Source organism: Myotis daubentonii, chromosome 5, assembly GCF_963259705.1.
Source record: "Myotis daubentonii chromosome 5, mMyoDau2.1, whole genome shotgun sequence".
NCBI classification, from domain to species: Eukaryota; Metazoa; Chordata; class Mammalia; order Chiroptera; family Vespertilionidae; genus Myotis; species Myotis daubentonii.
The window spans coordinates 36,660,492-36,680,503 of NC_081844.1; the positions used below are offsets into that span (position 1 = coordinate 36,660,492).

Sequence of the window (20,012 nt, forward strand, 5' to 3'; positions counted from 1 at the left end):
CTTTCACAGGGGTCGCCTAAGACCATCCTGCATATCAGATATTTACATTACGATTCATAACAATAGCAACATTACAGTTATGAAGTAGCAACGAAAATAATTTTATGGTTGTGTCACAACATGAGGAACTGTATTTAAAGGGTCAGAAGGTTGAGAACCACTGCACTAAGGGGTATTTGTGCCTCCCTTAGTCTTGTCACATGTATACATTTTATCCCCCCACCTCCACTAGGCACTAACATCTTTGAAGGCAAAGACTGTTTATGCTTCATTATCTTATTCCTGGAGCAGCTACCTTTGAACATTATATAACAGTTATTCAGTACATAGCTACCGAACAAATAGATGTGCTCAGTGTGATACTAATGATTAAAAGAGTTAATAATTTCTTCTCTTAAGTTTATAGTTTAGTTAGGAAGACAAAAATAACACAGATGAGAATAATTGAGCCATGAACTTGTGGCCTTGAACAAAGGGGTGAATTTCTCAAGAATTTGGAAACACTTAACTTTATTTATATTCTTTGTTGTGTATGTAGCATTTAAATAAAACTTGGGCACCTATCCAACTTATCATTAATTCAGATACATTTTTTTTCTAGATTAAAAACAAAAATATAAAGGCATATTTCCAGAGATTTTAAAAAGGATATCAAAGATTATAAATTTCATTTTAGTATTAGCAAGTGACAATCTAATTTTAATACGTTATTTTGAACTCAATACATCTAAAACTCAGTTTAGTTTTGTTTTCTGGCTAATTATTTTAACAGGGGGACATTCCTATGGAGGTTTTAGGATAAAATATTATTTTTGGATGTGTGACACATTTGTATTTTTAAAATCTCATGGGTATTTTAAAGGGAAATCTAATTCACCTGATTTTTATCTAAATATAATTTACTCACAATAATGGAGAAATATTTGATATCCAGAGGAATCTATTGATGCTCTTAAAGCTTTTCTCCTGGGAAATAAGACATCCCATTTTCTAAGAGTAAATCACAAACCTACAATGTCTACTTGTTCTGCTGATTTAAGGAAGCCTGAGTTAAGCATCAGATTGGGCAGTCCAGAGCAGTTTTTTTGTTTTTAATTTTTGAGACTTTCTTTTAAAAGCATGCATAGGACATTTTCTTTGAGAGAGGGTTTTCTTTTTTTCCTTATTCTGACAGTTTTATCTGTTATCCTGTTTTTCCCCCAAACAACAATTTAGGAAGATTTCAGGTAATAAAACAATTTTGATGTTTGTGGATTAATGGTGTCTGTATTCAAGATGTTTCAGACCTGTCAGAAGCTTGGGAATGACATTTGAATGTGTTTCTTAATTTTAAAACACCTTCTATGACAGTGATGGCGAACCTTTTGAGCTCGGCGTGTCAGCATTTTGAAAAATCCTAACTTAACTCTGGTGCCGTGTCACATATAGAAATTTTTTGATATTTGCAACCATAGTAAAACAAAGACTTATGTTTTTGATATTTATTTTACATATTTTTTAAAAATATATTTTATTGATTTTTTACAGAGAGGAAGGGAGAGAGATAGAGAGTCAGAAACATCGATGAGAGAGAAACATCGACCAGCCGCCTCCTGCACATCCCCCACCGGGGATGTGCCTGCAACCCAGGTACATGCCCTTGACCAGAATCGAACCCGGGACCTTTCAGTCTGCAGGCCGACGCTCTATCCACTGAGCCAAACCGGTTTCGGCTATTTTACATATTTAAATGCCATTTAACAAAGAAAAATCAACCAAAAAAATGAGTTCGCGTGTCACCTCTGACATGTGTGTCATAAGTTCACCATCACTGTTCTATGAGAATTAGATACCAGTCCTAAGTGAATATTTTGAATTTAAAAGAGGAGGTTTAGGCCAAGGTAAAGCCAAATTTTGTACTCTTAAAAGACCTGAAGTGCATTTCCAAATAAAAAAATAGGTCATGATATTAATATTTTGTTTTGGAAGTGAAATGTGAAAGAAGTTGGGCATTATCAGATTCTAAGAGGATCTTGGGTGGCACCCAGGAATGGAGCACCTCTGACTTCTCTCCGGGCTCCTCCCCACTTCCGGATCTAAGTCTTCCGGCCCCATAAGGACAGTGTTGTTCCCAGCCCTTCTCTTCAGGGGTAGGCTTCTCATCTCTTACTTACCTTGTTCCTTCGGGTTCCCCTTCTCCACTGGAAGCCAGCTGGCTGGAAGTCTGGGCAGGGGCCCAGCAATTGCTCCACAGCCCTTTGCTGCCCTCTGCTGCCTGCAGCAAATGGCTCTCAACCCTCCAGGCCCAGCTGGCCCCATAGGATGTGATTCCAATAGTTTCTCTGCTCCTTCCTTTAGTTCAGCAAATAGTTTACAGCCTGATAAATCTTCTTGAAATATCATTTCACATGAGAAGCAGCTCGATTGCAGCAGTTAGGTGCACAGACTGGAGGCAGACTGCCTGGGTCCTGTTCCAGCTCTGCCAGTTATGAACTGTATGATCTTGGGCAGGTTAGTTAAATTCTGTATGCCTCAGTTTCCTAGCCTAAAAAATGGGTTGATAATATCCTTATGAGAAAGATATTATTATTATCAGGATTGAATGAAATAAAATGAGAAGTGTTTAGAACAATGTCTGGCACATAGTAAGTACTAAATAAATATTAGTTATTCTACTTATCACCCTCCCTTTTAGTAATTTGTGCTTTTTTATTGCATACTAGCTATTGATGGACCATATATTGTTTATCCATTCACCATGTGGTGGGTTTTGGGATTGTTTCCAGTTTTTGTCTATTAAGGATAATTCTTTGATGAAAGTTCTTGTGCAAGTCTTTGTGTGGACATGTATTTTCTCACAGGTATACTTAGGGATGGAAATTTATGGCTTCTATGGTAAGTATAAGTTGAACTTTTAAAGAAACTACCAAACTGTTTACCGTTTTACATTCCCGCCAGCAATTTATGAGGGTTTCAGTTTGTAGCATCCTCGCCAACACTTGATATTATCTGTCTCTTTTCTTTCTAGTAGGTGATGAGGGATGAATCAAAGATGCCTCTTGGATTTTCAGGTTGAGCAATTGAGTGTTTAGTGCTACCATTTAATGGAGGCTGGAAGAAGAATGGGCTTTTTTTTTTTTTTGAGAAAAATAAAAGGTTTGGGTTTGGCAAACTTGAATTTGAGGTACCTATTAACCATTCAGAGGGATTGTTAAATAGATACTAGTATTGGGATGTCTGGGCCATCTGTATTCTTTCCATCTTCCTGAATTCATTAAATAATGGAACGTGGAATAACTACTTCAATTTTCTGTTCTCTGGATATATGTCCGATGGTCTGGAAAAATCACCTAACTTCTTTTTTTAAAAAATCTTTATTGTTCAGGTTATTACAGATGCTCCTCTTTTTTTCCTCCATTGCTCCCCTCCACCCGGTCCCCACCCCACTCCAGGCCTCCCTCCCCGCCCTGCCCCACTGACCTTGTCCATAGGTGTGAGCTCTTTGTCCAATCTCTTCCCGCATCCTCCACATCTTCCCCCTGAGAATTGTCAGTCTGCTCCCTTTCCATGCCCCTAATTCTATTACATTCACCAGTCTGTTCTGTTCATCAGGTTTTTTTATTCATTTGCTTTTTAGGTTCACTTGTTGATAGATATGCATTTGTTGTAACTTTGTTGTTCATAATTTTTATCTTTACCTTTTTCTTCTTCTTCCTCTTCGTAAAGAATACCCTTCAGCATTTCATATAATCCTGGTTTGGTGGTGATGAACTCCTTTAGCTTTTTCTTGTCTGTGAAGCTCCTTATCTGACCTTCAATTCTAAATGATAGCTTTGCTGGGTAGAGTAATCTTGGCTGTAGGTTCTTGCTATTCATCACTTTGAATATTTCTTGCCACTCCCTTCTGGCCTGCTTAGTTTCTGTTGAGAAATCAGCTGACAGTTGTATGGGTACTTCCTTGTAGGTAACTGTTTTTCTGTTGCTGCTTTTAAGATTCTCTCTTTGTCTTTTGCCCTTGGCATTTTAATTATGATGTGTTTTGGTGTGGTCCTCTTTGGATTCCTCTTGTTTGGGGTTCTCTGCGCTTCCTGGACTTGTAAGTCTATTTCTTTCACCAGGTAGGGGAAGTTTTCTGTCATTTATTTCTTCAAATAGGTTTTCAATATCTTGCTCTCTCTCTTGTTCTGGAACCTCCATAATTCGGATGTTGGTAGGCTTGAAGTTGTCCCAGAGGCTCCTTACACTATCTTCATATTTTTGGATTCCTTTTTCTTTTTGCTTTTCCGGTTGGGTGTTTTTTGCTTCCTTGTATTTCAAATCTTTGACTTGATTCTTGGGATTCTCTAGTCTGCTGTTGGATCTCTGTATATTATTCTTTATTTCAGTAAGTGTATGCTTAATTTATGATTGGTCCTTTTTCATATCCTTGAGGGTCTCACTACATTTCTCAGAGGTTTCTAGAAGATTCTTGAGTAACCTTATAACCATGATTTTGAACTCTATATCCAGTATTTTGCTTTCCTCCATTTCTTTCATTTGTGACTTGTTTCTTTGTCTCCTCATTTTGGCTGCTTCCCTGTGTTTGTTTCTATGTACTGGATAGCTGCTAAGTCTCCTTGAGTTGATAGAGTGGCCTTGTGAGGTAGGTGTCCTATAGGGCCCACTGGCTCAGCCTCCCCAGTCACCTGAGGTGGATGCTCTTGGTGCACCACTTTGTGGGCTGTTTGCACAGTATTGTTGTAGTTAACCTTTGATTGCTGTTTGTATCACTGGGAGGAATTGAGCTCCAGGCCAATTGGCTGTGATGACCAGCTGTGTCTACACTGGAAGATCTGTTGCACAGGAGACATCCTTATGGGGCAGGACTTGCTTCAGTGGGGCTTTGGTGCTCACTGAGTCTGCCCCTTGAGTGTGTCTCTTATGGATGTGAAGAGTTGTAATCTGGTATGGTCTCACTCTGTCCACTGGGTACACTGGCTCTTGGATCTCCAAGGAGGTGCAAGGCCAGCCACTGTCTGGGGCCGCCCAGCAGGAGCTACAGAGACATCTGCAGATTCCTCCTCTTTGTATGGGATTTGGAAGTGCCCAGACGAGGCCCATCTGTGAAGCAAGGCAGGCTGCTGCTGTCAGGCCTTGGCCCTTCTTTTGGAAGCTCTGGGGCTCTCTGACCCAGCTGCAGTTTGACAGGTTTTAGGCAGAGAAAGGACAGGCCATTCATATGCAAAAGCCGATGCACACAGCTTGGGTGGGGTTGTAAATTGGGTGGGGTCTCTGGGAATCACCAGGGTGGAGCAAACAGCAGTGGCTACCAGTCAGCCTTACACAGGAGAGGTCCCTGGTCTCCACGTCCCGCGCCCTCTGCAGGAACAATGATCGCTGTGAACACCTCTGAGAGAAAGCCGCCCTCGCGTTCCTGTTCCGATGCCAGACAGTCCAGTTTCTCCCTGTATGTGTCTGGGTCCCCCAGAGTCTTGCCCGGAACTGGAGTTCAGAGCAAGCGGGAGCTTGTATCTCCCTCCTGATTAAAAGAGCAGCAGATCCAGGTGCCAGGACTTGCCATGCCTCTGCACCTCTTACCGGTCTCCATGAGCTTTCTTCACCTCTCTAGTTGTGGAACTTCCACTCAGCCAGCTTTCCCGTAGTTCTGGGTGGTAGTTGTTCTGCCTTTTAGTTGTAATTTTGATGTGGTTGTGAGAGGCAGCAAGTATAGGTGTTTATCTATGCCGCCATCTTGGTTCTCCTCAAAATCACATAACTTCTGATGTCAGTTTCCTCATCTATAAAGTAAGATAATCTGTCTTTCTCCAAAGGTTGGCTGAAGAGTGAATGAATTAAAGAATGTGAAAGTGCTTATTATCATGGTTATTATTATTATTAATGCAAAATTACCTTTTGTTTATGTCATTTGTGTTCATTGTGGCTTCTACCCCATGTTTTTTAACATAAGCAGTGCTCAGTAAATCCCGATTTAATAAATAAATGAATGCAGATAATGACTAGTGTGTAATGATGGAGAAGAGAGAGAGGAGAAGGAGGAAAGAGTAGGTATAATTTGAATTGGCCATCATAATGCCACATTTGAACTTTATGGAAAGGCAATTTATCTTTTATGTTATGATACCAGGAAGAAGCATGGAAAAGTCAGGATTCAGGGAAATATTTAGATAATAACACTTATCACATAAAGCATAGTAATTTGTAAGTGTCTTAGATATCTTCACACTAGACTTTACGCTTCTTGAGAGCTGGGGCGATTTCTAATGTGCCTCTGGGTTTCCAACAGCCTTTGCTTACTGCTTTAAACATAATATGAACACAGCAAATATGTGTAAACGAATACATATACTTTTACACTTCTCTCTTTATTCTAATTAATGTTGACAAGCATTTGACTTTTGGTTGGTTGGTAGATGACTCTTCAGCAGGTTATTTCCTTCCTGTGACCTTAAGATGTCATGGTCAGGCTCTTAACATAGCTGATGGATGGCCTGTAATTGTAATTACTTGTTTATATACATGCTCCGTGATGGCAGGGGCTCCATGTCTCTGGCATAGGCCTGCACATTGTGGTTGTTCAGATCATGCTTGAAAGAATTGTTCTCAGTGGACAGCTGTATTCAAGATGTAATGAATAGTTGGGAAAGAAGACCAGATCTGTTCTCTTTGGGGTTTCAGATTACATATCTAAAGATCTAAATCTAGGGAAGGAAAGAAAGTAGGTAAATGATCAAGTAAACTCTATTCTTCCCCCCCCCCCCCCCATTTTCTGTCTTGTGGACAGGAGAGATATATTCTTGATATATTTAGGGAGTGGATCCTTATTACTGTCATAAATCTTAGATGGCAATATTAGCTCATGTAAATATTTTGAGACATCCAGAACCCAAAGTTCATGTTAGATTAGCTCACTAGGGAGTGTTTTCCTTGATTGGCTTAAAACAAAAAGATTTTAAACTGTTTTTAGAAAAACTTTTTTGCTGTTGAACAAAATCTTGTCTGAACCCCATACATATAATTCATAAAAAAAGTTACTGTAGTTAATGCAAGACTGATGTCCTAGAACCTCACCCGCTTATCATTTCTATGTCTTCTGTAGATGCCCTATCACATCCAGGGGACCCCAGGGGATTCCCTGGAGGATAGTTTAGAGGAGGTCTGTGCACTTGACCTCCTGTTCTGCCACGCTCAGTAGACTTCTTCTGAATTTGTAGAAAGATTTAACCATGCTACCATCTGCCACCACTAACTTTTAGGCTATATAAAACTTCTAAGAATCAGTCCTTTCTGATTATACTTTCTTTTTTGTTTTGTTTTGTTAATCCTCACCTGAAGATATTTCTTCATTGATTTTTAGAGAGAGTGGAAGTCGGGGGGGGGGGGGGAGGAGGGAAAACAGAGAGAATCATCATGTGAAAGAGATACATCAATTGATTGCCTTCCGCACACATCCTGACCAGGCTAGGGATGAGCATGCAATCGAGGTACATGCCCTTGACTGGAATCAAACCCATAACCCTTTAGTGGTTCTCAACCTTCCTAATGCCGCGACCCTTTAATACAGTTCCTCATGTTGTGGTGACCCCCAACCATAAAATTATTTTTGTTGCTACTTCATAACTGTAATTTTGCTACTGTTATGAATCGTAATGTAAATATCTGCTATGCAGGATGTATTTTCATTGTTCGTGACCCACAGGTTGAGAACCACTGCTTTAGTTCATAGTCCAACACTCTTACCCACTGAGCAAAAATGTCTAGGGATGATAGCACTTTCTATGTGAAGTTGAATAACCTTTTTAGGTTTGGGGTTACTAGTAAATCAGATAAACAGTGCACACTGAGAGGAAAATGCCCCATATTTATGAATGTACCATTGTGAACTTACAGTCTCATGGTCAGTATCTTTGTGGGAACAGAGTAGTGTCCTGTCTGAGTGGCTGGGAGAGGAAACCACAGGGAGATGGAGGAGAGGCAGGGACTGAAGGGTTGAGTCAGATCATGGGTTAGCACAGAGAAGGCCTTCGTAGGCCTGCTGGGATCAGGGTACGTGGGAAAAGCAAGGTGAATCATGGGAAGATAAGATTTGCTAATGTAGAGGAGGGTGACTATCAAAATTTTGAATTCAGTTAGGGAGGAAAGGCAGTGTGACTGAGTGTTTCAGAAAGGGCGTGGCAGTCCAGGAGAGCAGGCTGCCTGAGGAGTCAGAACCAAGACAGCAGGCCAGAGGGAGCGGTGTTTTAGTGCAGTCAGGAATCCTGGAGTTGGCTGGGATAGAAGCAAGTCAAAACAGAGTAAGGTATTAGAATGTACTGGGTAGATTCCTGAAGCAGATTTATGGACAAGGCTTTATAGCTCATGTATAGTATTTCCTCTATGTAAGAGGCTTAAAGGGCTTTCGTAGGTTTACCTTGGGAAGTAATCATCCACAACCCTCAAAAATACTGGAGAAAGTGACTGCAACTTTATTTTTATTGAGATATAATTCTCATACCATAAAATTCACCATTTTACAGTATATGATCCAGCAGTTTTAATATATTCACTAGGTTGTACAACCATCACCACAAATCCCAGAACATTTTCATCTCTGAAAAGAACCTGTAACCTGGGCATGTGCCTGGACCAGGGAATCGAACCTTGACCTCCTGGTTCATAGGTCGATGCTCAACCACTGAGCCATGCTGGCTGGGCAATTTTTACTTTTCTTAATGACTGCCCTGGAGTTTGCAATACACATTGACAACTGATCAAAATCCACATTCAAATAACACTATATACCACTTCACAGGTAGTGTGAGTACCTAATAATAACAAAATAATCCTAATTTCTCCCTCTTGTCGCTTGTATCATCATTGCCATTCATTTCACTTATACTAGTATATAAGCATTCATAAGTTTATATCCACACACCATACACACATAAAGCATATAATTAAGTACATTGCTGCTATTTTTTTAAAATCAGCACAGAAGTCTTTTTTATTTTTGTCCCACTTACATGCCATGAATTCATAGGGAATGGGTTCCAGCAGCTCAGGCTTCTTTCCATTGTTCTCACAAAGCGTGCTTCTCTGGATGGAGCAGGCTGCCACTTCCGTTGACCCAGGTACCTTTCTCTTTGGTTTCCTTCTTTTTCTGATCATTTTCCTTCACACGTTTCAGGAAGCTATCTCGGCTCTTAGAGAGCTCAATATGCTCAATATGTACATTAACTCTCTTGGCAAGAATCTTGCCCTTAACTTGCTTGTTCACAATAATGCCCACTGCATGCTGGGTGACATTGTAGACTTCCAGTGTTGCCATGGTAACATTTGTGGGGCATTCCTTTTTGAACACTGCCCATTCCCTTGATATCCACAATATCATCTTTCTTGTAGATTCGCACGTTTGTGGCCAAAGGAACAACTCCACGTTTTCTAAAAGGCCTAGAGAACATATAACAGGTGCTCTCCTCTTTCCCTTTGTGTTAGTCTTTGGCAAATTATTGGAAGATGGTGGTTCTGGCCGAAAGGAAGCTTGCTGCTATTCTTTTGGACAAACTATTATCTGTTAGATCACTTAAAATAAAAAAAGTAAAAACTTTTTAAAAATTAAATTTATTGGGGTGACATTGTTCAACATGATCATATAGGTTTCAGGTGTGGGTTTCTATGTTACAAGATCTGTATATTGCACTGTATTCCCATCACCCAAAGTCAACTCTTCTCCTGTCACCATATATTAGGACTTCCTTCTGCCCCCACCCCCTTCCCTCTGGCAACCACCACTCTGCTGTTAGTGTCCATGAGTTTCAGTTTTATATCCCACATATGAGTGAAATCATATGGTTCTTAGCTTTTTCTGTCTGACTTATTTCACTTAACATAATATTCTCAAGGTCCATCCATGTTGTTGCAAATGGCAGTATTTCGCCCTTCCTTATGGCTGAGTACTATTCCATTGTGTATATGTTCCACTTCTTCTTTAGCCAGTCCTCTATCACAGGATACTTTCATTGTTTCCGTATCTTGCCCACTGTGAGTAATGCTGCAATGAACACAGGGATGTATATATATCTTTGTGAATACATGATTTCAAGTTTTTCAGGTATATGCCTAGAAGAGAGATTGCTGGGTTCTATGGTAGCTGTATTCTTAATTTAGAAAAATAAAAACTTTTTGTTTTACCTGTACTTATTCCTTCTTCAGTGCTCTTCCTTTCTTTACTCAGATTGAAGTTTCTAATCATGAAAAGATGTTGGGTTTTGTCATTTGTTTTTCTCTCTGTATATTGAGATGAAAAAGTGTTTTCTGTTCTTTATTAATATGGTATATTACATTGATTGTGTTTTATAGTATATGTTGAACCAACCTTGTATTCCTGGGATAAATCCCACTTGATCATGGTTTATAATCCTTTTTATATGTTTCTAGATTCAGGTTGGTAGTATTTTGTTTGAAATTTTTGCATCTATATTCACAAGGGATATTGGTTTGTAGTTTTGTTGTAATATCTTTGTCTGATTTCTTTATTGTTTTTCTATTCTCTATTTCATTTATTTTCAGTCTAGTCTTTATTATTTCTTCATTGGTTATTTAGAAGTGTTATTTGATTCTCATATATTTGTGATTATCCTAATTTTTATGCTGGTATTGATTTCTACTTTTATTCCATCATGGTTGGAAAAATGCTTTGTATGATTTCAATGGTTTTAAATTTATTGAGGCTTGTTTTATGGCCTAACATATTGTCTGCCTGGAGAATGTTCTGTGTACCCTTGAGAATGTGTATTCAACTGTTGTGTGAAGTATTTCATAGATGCCTGTTAGGTCTGTTTGCTTTATAGTGTTGTTTAAGTCTTCTATTTCCTTCCTCTTCTTCTTCTATTCATTATTGAAAGTAGAATTTTCAGGTCTCCAACTATTATTGGAAAATTATCTACTTTTAAGAATTGTCTTTTTCTCTCTTCAATTATTTCATTTTTTGCTTTATGTACTTGAGTCTCTTTTCTTATGTGTATATATGTTTATAATAGTTGTATCTTCTTGATGAATTGACTCTTTTATCATTATAAAATGTCCTTACTTGTCTTTAGTAACAATTTTTGTCTTAAAGTCTATTTTGTTTGATATTAGTGTAGCCATTCCAGCTTTCTTTCTTTTTTAAAAAAATATATATTTTATTGGTTTTTTACAGAGAGGAAGGGAGAGAGATAGAGAGTTAGAAACATCGATGAGAGAGAAGCATCAATCAGCTGCCTCGTGCACACCCCTCACTGGGGATGTGCCTGCAGCCAAGGTACATGCCCTTGACCGGAATCGAACCAGGACTCTTCAGTCCCCAGGCTGACGCTCTATCCAGTGAGCCAAACCGGCTAGGGCCCAGCTTTCTTTGGGTTACTGTTTTCATGGTGCATATTTTTCAAAATATGCTTTTACTTTCAACCTATTTGTATCTTTAAATCTAATATATGTCTCTTGTATACAATATGTAGTTGGATAATTTATTTTTATCCATTCTGTGAATTGGATTTTAATTGAAGTCTTCAGTTCATATAAGTTTAATGTAAATATTGATAAGATTGGAGATACTTCTGTTTTCTCTTTATATTTGTTTCTTTTTTGTTTGTTTTGGTTCCTTTGTTTTTCAATTACTGCATTCTTTTGTGTTAAATAAATATTTAAAAACATTTTTCTATGGTAACATTTTAGTTCTCCCTCCCCTTTTTAAGTGGTTGCTCTGAGGATTACTGTTAACATCTTTATTTATAATAATCTAATTTAGATTAATACCAACTTAACTTCAATAGTATACAAAAACGTTGCTTCTATTTAGTGCTTTTCTATCCCCCCTTTATCCTGCTGTCACATTTTACCTCTTCATAAACTGTATGCCCACCAACACAGACTTATAATTATTGCTTTTTGCTATTGTCTTTCAAATCAGGTAGGAGAAAAAGAGTCACAAACAAAAATACATTTATGCTGGTTTTAATATTTGTGTTTATAGTTACCTTTATTTATGCTCTTCATTTCTTCATGTGGGTTAGAGTTATTGTCTAATTTTCTGTTATTTTAGCCTGAAAGAGAAGTTCCTTTAGTATTTCTTGTAGGGCAGCTCTGCTAGCAATAAACTCTGTTTTTGTTTATCTGGATCTTAACATCTCCTTGATTTTTGAGGGAGAATGTTGCTGACATAGAATTCTTAGATTTTTTTCTGTCTTTTAGTACTTTGAAAATGTTGTCCCACTCCCTTTTGGCCTCTGTCATTTCCAATGAGCAATCAGCTGTTAACCTTGTACATGAGGAGTCACTTCTCTCTTGCTGCTTTCAAGAGTCTCTCTTTTTCTGTAGTTTTCAATAGTTTTATTACATGTTGCAAACACTGTCATCCTGCCCACCTCTATTTGAAAGGATAGCGCAGGACTTTTGTTGCTTTAATTCATCCCTTATGTCTCTGTAGCATTTCTCTGATCTATCAAATTTATGATATAGTAATATGTGGTTTTGTTTTTTTACCATATTAGATAGATTTAGAAAACTTTAGAGTAATATTTGTGTGATCCATGGCCATAATTCATTTACCTAAGAGATTTGTTGAGCACCTACATATCAAAAGTTCTATGCAAGACTTTCAGTTTCCTTAGATGAGTGACAGATGGTCCTGCCTGTGAGGTGACACATTTACTTGGTAGAGGACACATACTCAGCTAACTACAATACAATTAGAATGAAGGTATGCTGAGTATAAACAGAGTATTTTTGGAGCATAGAGGAGAAAGTCACTCATTTTTATATTTGACAGATAAGCAAACTGAGGATTATATAGATTAAGCAATTTGAGACTTTGAGGTTACATACATTAGAAAGACAGGGCCAAGGACGATAACCTGTTATGATGGTTCTTTTTATGAAACCATGGTGAGCATAGAGTGTTGTTATGCTGTATTTTAAAGCATCAGAGGTAAAAATGATTTTTAAAAATGAAATATTAGAAAATGATTTGGCAAATGTTGATGCTGTTGGTGCCAGGATTTGCGTATTGTACCACAGTTTCCTGTTTTCAAATGTATTAATTGACCCACAAAGGACAGGTAAGTACATGAAGCACAGAATGGCTATTTTGCTTCAAAAGATGTGCATGCTACAAATAAAAATAAACAGTATTTATACTTTACTAGTATGAATTTAGCAAACAAGTGACTATATTGAAAATTGAGGTTCAAATATTAAAATATACTTAATTTTACTAAATCTACCCTAAGTATTTTCTTTTCATTTTAATTGATATTTATGCTTTGAAGAGAATTCCCCCCTTCACCTCATAAAATTTTGGAGATGCTGAGTTTATAAAATTAGAGTTTCCTTAATAATAGGAATTGATGATCAGTCAGAACTATGCTCTTTTCCCATAGGGTAAAGCATTACTTACTTGAGCATAGAGTTTTAATTTTAATCTGGATGCCTCCTTTTCTATTCTCCCATGATTCTTTGCAGCGGGGCAAGAGAAAGCAAGTCTTATAAAAAGAAATACAGTATGTGGTGCTTATTAAAGTTACATACATCTCAGAGAAGAATTTTGATTTACTGCAGGTTGTGCATATGTTGCATATGGACATTTCTAGGGAACAGATTCCTTATTACTAAACAGCGAATGGCTTCTAGTACTCCATTATTGCTCCGGGAACATGTTAGTAATGATTATGAAAGGTAGGATACCATGAAATCTGTAAGGTGATTTGGCAGAAGTCGATGCTGTTGGTGCCAGGATTTCGGTACCGTACCACATTTTCCTGTTTTCAAATGTATTAATTGATCCGCAAAGGACATCTTTTGGAGACAAGCATTCAGACAGACTGGCACAGGCTGGACCTCCGCCAAGACTGCTCGGAAGGTTGCCATACTGGGAGCAAAGAGTGAGAGAGAGAAAGAGGGAGAGAGAGAGGCAGAGGGAGAGCTGAGGAAAGAAAAAAAGGCAAGACTTGGCACAGCTCAGTCAAATCAGCTTCTTTTGTCTGCTTTCTCGGCTTGAGCTTCAGGAAAGAAAATCGTCCTGGGGTACAGAAAAACTCAGAACTTTTTGGTTTTCAAACTTAGAAGGTTTTTTAAGTCTCTTGGGCTATTTGAAAGTGTTGGTACATTCAATGACGTTTGGTCACCAGTATTTAGGGAAATAAAAGCCTTTTTCAAAATGAAGCTTCCACAGTGTCCATGCATTTGGGAAATACTGTACTTGATTTTTTGCATGTATGACTAAACCATGAGAGACAGGATTAATATAGAAGATGGCAAGGCAAATTTCTAATTAGAGAGAATATTAATTTTCTACAAAATAAAGTTTGTTCATCAATACAAACCTGCTTTCAAATCAAATCAGACATCCTTCGGAATGTGTTCAGAACGTAAGTTTTTAGATTTTATTTTATTTTTTCCCATTTATAGACATTCACTTTTCAAGGAGCCTTTCTAAGATTTTATGCAACCTAGCCAGGAAGTCAGAGTAAAAGTTGTTTCATCCATGTGTTTAAGAAAACGTTTTCTTAAAGCAACAGCTTTTATTTCTGCTGCTTCATGCTGTCCTAAACTACATCCCCCAGCAATGAGTGACAACACTGAAGACCAGAAAGGCAAGCTGAAGACACCCGACTTCGCTTGAAGGGCAAACAAGAAATGTGAGCTTGGTCATTATTTTTGTGTGTGTCTTTGCTCTGAACCAGTTTTTGGAGGTGGGTGGGGAGGTGGGTGGGGAGGTGTCTGTGTCTAAAAGATGTGTGCGATTAGGGAATTCTCATTGTGAGAAGGAAATGATAAAAGGTAATTTTTATGATGTTGGCAGAAATGGCTGGGAATGGTAGAGAATAGAAGTTTAAATCTTTTGGATAAGAAATAGTGAGCTGTGATTGAAATACTTGGGGAAAAAATCCATTATTTTTAGTTCATTAGATTGTATAATTAAAACGATTACTACAGCTTGGCTCTCTCAAAATGTTTTAAGTAGAAGAAAAATATAAAAAGTTCATCGATTTTCTTTTCAATATTACCCAGTATTTTATTTGCATTTATACTTTATATCTAATTTTTAACAATAAATGTTTCCTGTTAGGCCTGGTTATGATTACATTGTGATAGTTCTGCTGTTAAAAATCAGCATTATTGTAGGATAGGTTAATTGTAAGGCACGTTTTTTTGTGGACCACCCTCTTTGTTATAAATATTCTATTTCTAAAGAAGAGAGTTTGAGTTGTAGTAGGTTATGATTTCCTGTAATATTATATTTCCTTTTTATTTTATATACTAAAAGAATACAGGAAAATCGTATACATCCACATAAGTACTAATCATTTTGGGCAATATAAAAGACTGCCCCAGGATCTATGCTTTTGTTTTGAGTATGCAATCATGGATTTGTTAATCCTTTCACAATTTTTGTTTTTGTTTTTGTTTATATTATTGCGCACTTTGAGTAATGAAGTTCTGAAATGATTTTTATAGTATTATAATGATACACAGCAATGGCATTTAATATACAAGCATAGTAAAAATATATATGAAAAGGTGTTTGCATAGTTAAGCTTAAGTATTTACTTCAACTTTTTTGCTAATCAACATTTTGATCTTCCATAAAATGAAATCACTAATGTTCATGTGTGTTGCCAACACGACGACCTTTGTTTTATAAGCTTCTTTATACACCATCTCACTGATACTCCTAAGATGGACGCCAAAACATAAAAGACGTGCTGATAGGCACTGGAAAAGAGGTGTTTGCCTGGCCACTGTCTTCCTTTTTGAACTGATCACAGGATCATTCATGCCTGTACTAAAACCCAACAATATGTGAAACAAAAAGCAAGTTCAATAAATAAGTTAAATTGCAGCTACATTTTAATACTGACCGTCTTATTACCGATTTTTATTTACTTAATTTACTTCTTAAACAAGTTTGCTAAGTATGCAACTTCTTTAGTTTGTTTAAGACCATTTGCCCTTAAAGTTGGAATTATTTGCTAGCTTATTTCCTAACTTCTTTGTAGCGAATTCAGTAAGAGCAAACTTATTTTTATATCCAGACTTTTTTATGTCTAATTATTTTCTTAACAGTATAATAAAAAGTAAGTGAATTTAAAAACACAGATGTCAGAACATACCTTTAGAAATATTTAATTTTTTTTTGTATTGGCAAAGCTACATGTATAGTGTTTATTGGATTTAAGATTTAATAATAAATATTAACTTTAATACCCAACAAAGTTTCTTACCAATATATTCTCTCTGGCCTACTTGTTACATAACTTAACATGAAAAAGGTCCCATATTAAGATGCTCCTTGTTAACTGGGTATAACAGCCACTCTTTGTACAACCTTTTTTTAAAGGTATGTTCAAGAAATTGTGTTGATTACATTTTCAAGCACACATTTAGGTTTAACATAATGCATTCTTCTTTACTTTTAGACCTTTTATTTTACAAACACATTGACATAGGTTATTAATATTTCCATATTAGTATTATCATTTCACATTTTATTTTAAAGTATATAAATACTAGTGGTATGATTGTAGATGGACTCTATCTCAGCATGTTTTTTGTGTATATTTTGAAGTAGAATTATTAAGACAGAAATGGATTAATAGTTAACTGCTACTTGATGCCTATTATTAAGTCTCATTTAGATGTATATACCTGAACATACGAAAACACGATTTGTAAACTAATGCAAACCTCTCAGGGGGCCTTAGTCTATCATTTTATAATTATTCACTCATTTATTCATTTAAACAAATGTTTATTGAGTACCCATTTAAGTATGCTAATATTTTATTGATGAAGTTATTTTGGGTAACAGGGAAGGATGCCATATACATGGATAGCAGATGGAATGGATTTAAAATAGATGTACAAAATCCTAGATAGAAAAGAGCACTATTATAATGAGATTGATTTCAATAGGTTAAAGTATGTTAACTTTTATTGCACAACATATGTATTATAGAATGTTATTATGAAAAATCAGGCAATTAGTTGTAGCCCTTATAGCTATAAGATTTTGTTAATCATTATTTAGGTTGCTGCATTTTATTGGCCAAAAAACTCCAGTAGTTCAAGTCTTCTGACAAATGTGTAAAATAAGCAATTCAAATGGTGTGAGGAAGAAATTACACAGGGAAGACTGAACCACTGCTCACATTCTAGATTTTATATATGTCAAAGTAGGTGTCATTAAACCTTCAAAGATATGGCTGTAATGTAAAAAACAATGGCCTGTTTATGAGGAATTTTTTCCTTTCCTTTGTTTACTTTTGTGAGTAAAAGGAAGAGGAGGCCAATCCCATACTTGTAAGCCAGCAAGCATGGCCCTCAGAAAGTAAGTTTGCTAGGGGTGGTGTATTTTAAGTGAACCAATCAGTTCACTTTGCGTAAACTCTAATGTTTTGATTCTTTTCTTTTTTAGCTTTGTTCACTAACGTAAAGACTCATAGGCAAAATACAGCTCTTGACTCTAGATGTAAATGAGCATTTAACTTGTTTATTCCATTAACTTGTACTTTAATATAAAAAGAAAATATAGGTTCAGATCCTGAAGAGGAGATAAAAATCACATGAGCCAGGGAGATGAGCTTGGAAGCTGTTGTAGTGGCCAAGGCCCGTGTCAAAGCTGGTGATCAACGGTAATGAAGATGGGAAGTGTTTCAGCTGTAGGTATGGATTACTGAAGTAATTAAACAAATATCCCAGAAGGCCTGCTTTGTGCCAGGCATTATGCCAGATGTAGGGGATATTAGGATATAATTTCTGCTCATAAGGAATTCATAGTATAACTGGGTGTTGCAGAAAGAAGGATAAGAATAACTGATAAATTACAGTTTACCTGATACCTCATTTAATCCTAGCAACAATGCCTGGCACAGGAACTGGTACATAATGGCCACCCCAGAAAGCTTCTTTGAAGGAATAAACCAAGTTGTGAACCAGCTATTAACATCTTGGATCTTATTTAATTAAAAGAATTTTCCCCCTCATGATTGAGAGACAAAAAGCATTGTGCTTGCTTTTATCTTGAGTCTGTGTTGCTGGTTATGGGCTTAGATGGAATGCAGAGTAGGGCCACATCTTTGTGAACAAATTAGAATCCCTCCAGGTAGCCACCGGAGACAATATAAAATAAAGACTTGAGCACCCATTCCCTCCCAGCTGGCTCTCCATTGTCTTGCATTCTCCCTCTCCCAGTTTCCCCAAAGGATTCCAGAACTGTGTCTTAGGCCTTGTGGTGTGGTCTAAAGCATGGAGCAGACCAACTGATTGTCCAGCAAGTTGAAAGTCTTTTTTATCAGCATAGGAAGAAGCTGAGGGGATTGAGAGAAGAGTAAAATAGGGGAGAGGGAGAGAGGAAGTGAGGGAAAAGTATGGAGAGCTGAGGGTACTGTCCCATAGCCGGCTTCAGTCCTAGTAATAACTTCACTGAGAGTGAAGATAAATGTGGGATGTCGTGGTTAGACTGGAAAATCAGAAGCAGCCAGCATTCAGAGTGTGATAAGAGATTATGTGGGATTGCTGAGGCCAGTTTGTGTTGATCAGCATCTTTCTAGTCTTTTTCCAGAGGTGTTCTGAGAACCATTAGAGCAGTGGTTCTCAACCTTCCTAATGCCGCGAACCTTTAATACAGTTCCTCATGTTGTGGTGACCCCCAACCATAAAATTATTTTTGTTGCTACTTCATAACTCTAATTTTGCTACTGTTATGAATCGTACTTCAAATATCTGATATGCAGGATGTATTTTCATTGTTACAAATTGAACATAATTAAAGCATAGTGATTAATCACAAAAACAATATGTAATTATATATGTGTTTTCCGATGGTCTTAGGCGACCCCTGTGAAAGGGTCGTTGGACCCCCAAAGGGGTCGCGACCCACAGGTTGAAAACCGCTGCATTAGAGGGCGGGACAGAGACAGGATCATTGTATACAATTGTGTAGCCAGGAGGTGTTGGGGCTGAAATTCAGTCGCTACTTTCTTATTTAAGCCCTGTGCCTTGGTCTGCTGGAAGAGAGTAAAAAGTCACTATGGGTGTGAGTGGTGGTCCTGGAGAGAGTGGGCATGGGGTCAGTCGAGGCTTGGAATTGGAATAGTAGCAATGGAAGAAGGTCAAAGTGTCTGGGGCCGGGGAGGGGTAGAGTGTGTGATCCTGGCGTCCAGGCGGGGTTAGGAGATGTTATTGGAAGAGTTCCAGAGAACAGGGTGAAACAGGGAGAGGTGAGTGTGTAGAAATTTTGGTAAAGTGAAAGAAAAGGTTCAGAGTTAGGAGTTTATTCTGAAACCTAACACATTGTGACAAATAGCACCACTGCAAGGCATGACTTAGTTTGGTCATTGGTTGTGCTTAGGTCATATTATTTCTCTAAAAGCAACTGTAGAAAAGGAAAAAAGTTACCTGTTTGTGTTCTTTGTTCCACAATGTTATAAGAATGAACATTTTCTGTTTCATAGCTAAGAATCTCTTACTCCTAGGATGTGAAAAACATTTTGGTTTGGGTTTTGAAGAATTTGAACCTTCTGTAGTGATGCCATTCTTTTCATCTCATATATCAATGCCTTTTATATCTCTTTTGCCGTTAGCCTCTGTAAGTTATTTTCCCTTACATGAAAATTGGTTCATATTGTGGTCAGAGGCTCAGGAGTGCTTTATTCTAGTGCTTTTGAAACAAATAGGCCTTACCATCATGGGGTAGATAGAATGGGATTCAGAGCTTCACCAACCTCAGTTTGAATTTTGACTCCATTTTTAACTTGTTAAACTTTGGTCAAGTAACATAATCCCAGTTCCCTCATGTATAAAACAGAGACCATCCTATTTTCCTCAAAGGTTCTTGGGAGGAGAAATAAGGAAATATATGCAAAGCTCTTAGCATAGTGCCTGGTACATAGGTTAGTATTCAATAAATGGCAGATATTATTTTTTAATTAAACATTAATAAAATAGTGGCAAAAATACATAACAAAATTTACCATCTTAACCATTGATAAGTGTATAGTTCAATGGCAGTTATCACC

At 37.4% G+C, this 20,012-nt stretch overlaps 1 protein-coding gene and 1 pseudogene across 3 annotated transcripts in view; one reads left to right on the forward strand and one right to left on the reverse strand.

The window, feature by feature from the left end:
• The window catches only part of MSRA (methionine sulfoxide reductase A), a 397,828-nt gene that overhangs the window by 22,623 nt on the left and 355,193 nt on the right, over positions 1 to 20,012 (forward strand). Inside the window, exon 1 of one of the 3 annotated variants that reach the window (XM_059697596.1) lies at positions 14,333 to 14,360. The exons of the other annotated variants lie outside the window; for them this stretch is intronic. Within the exon in view, the coding sequence (XP_059553579.1) occupies positions 14,348 to 14,360 (13 nt within the window). The 5' untranslated portion in view covers positions 14,333 to 14,347. Of the gene's footprint in view, positions 1 to 14,332; positions 14,361 to 20,012 lie in introns of those variants that run through there. 3 annotated transcript variants of the gene reach the window in all.
• Positions 8,854 to 9,445, reverse strand: LOC132235351 (large ribosomal subunit protein eL21-like; annotated as a pseudogene).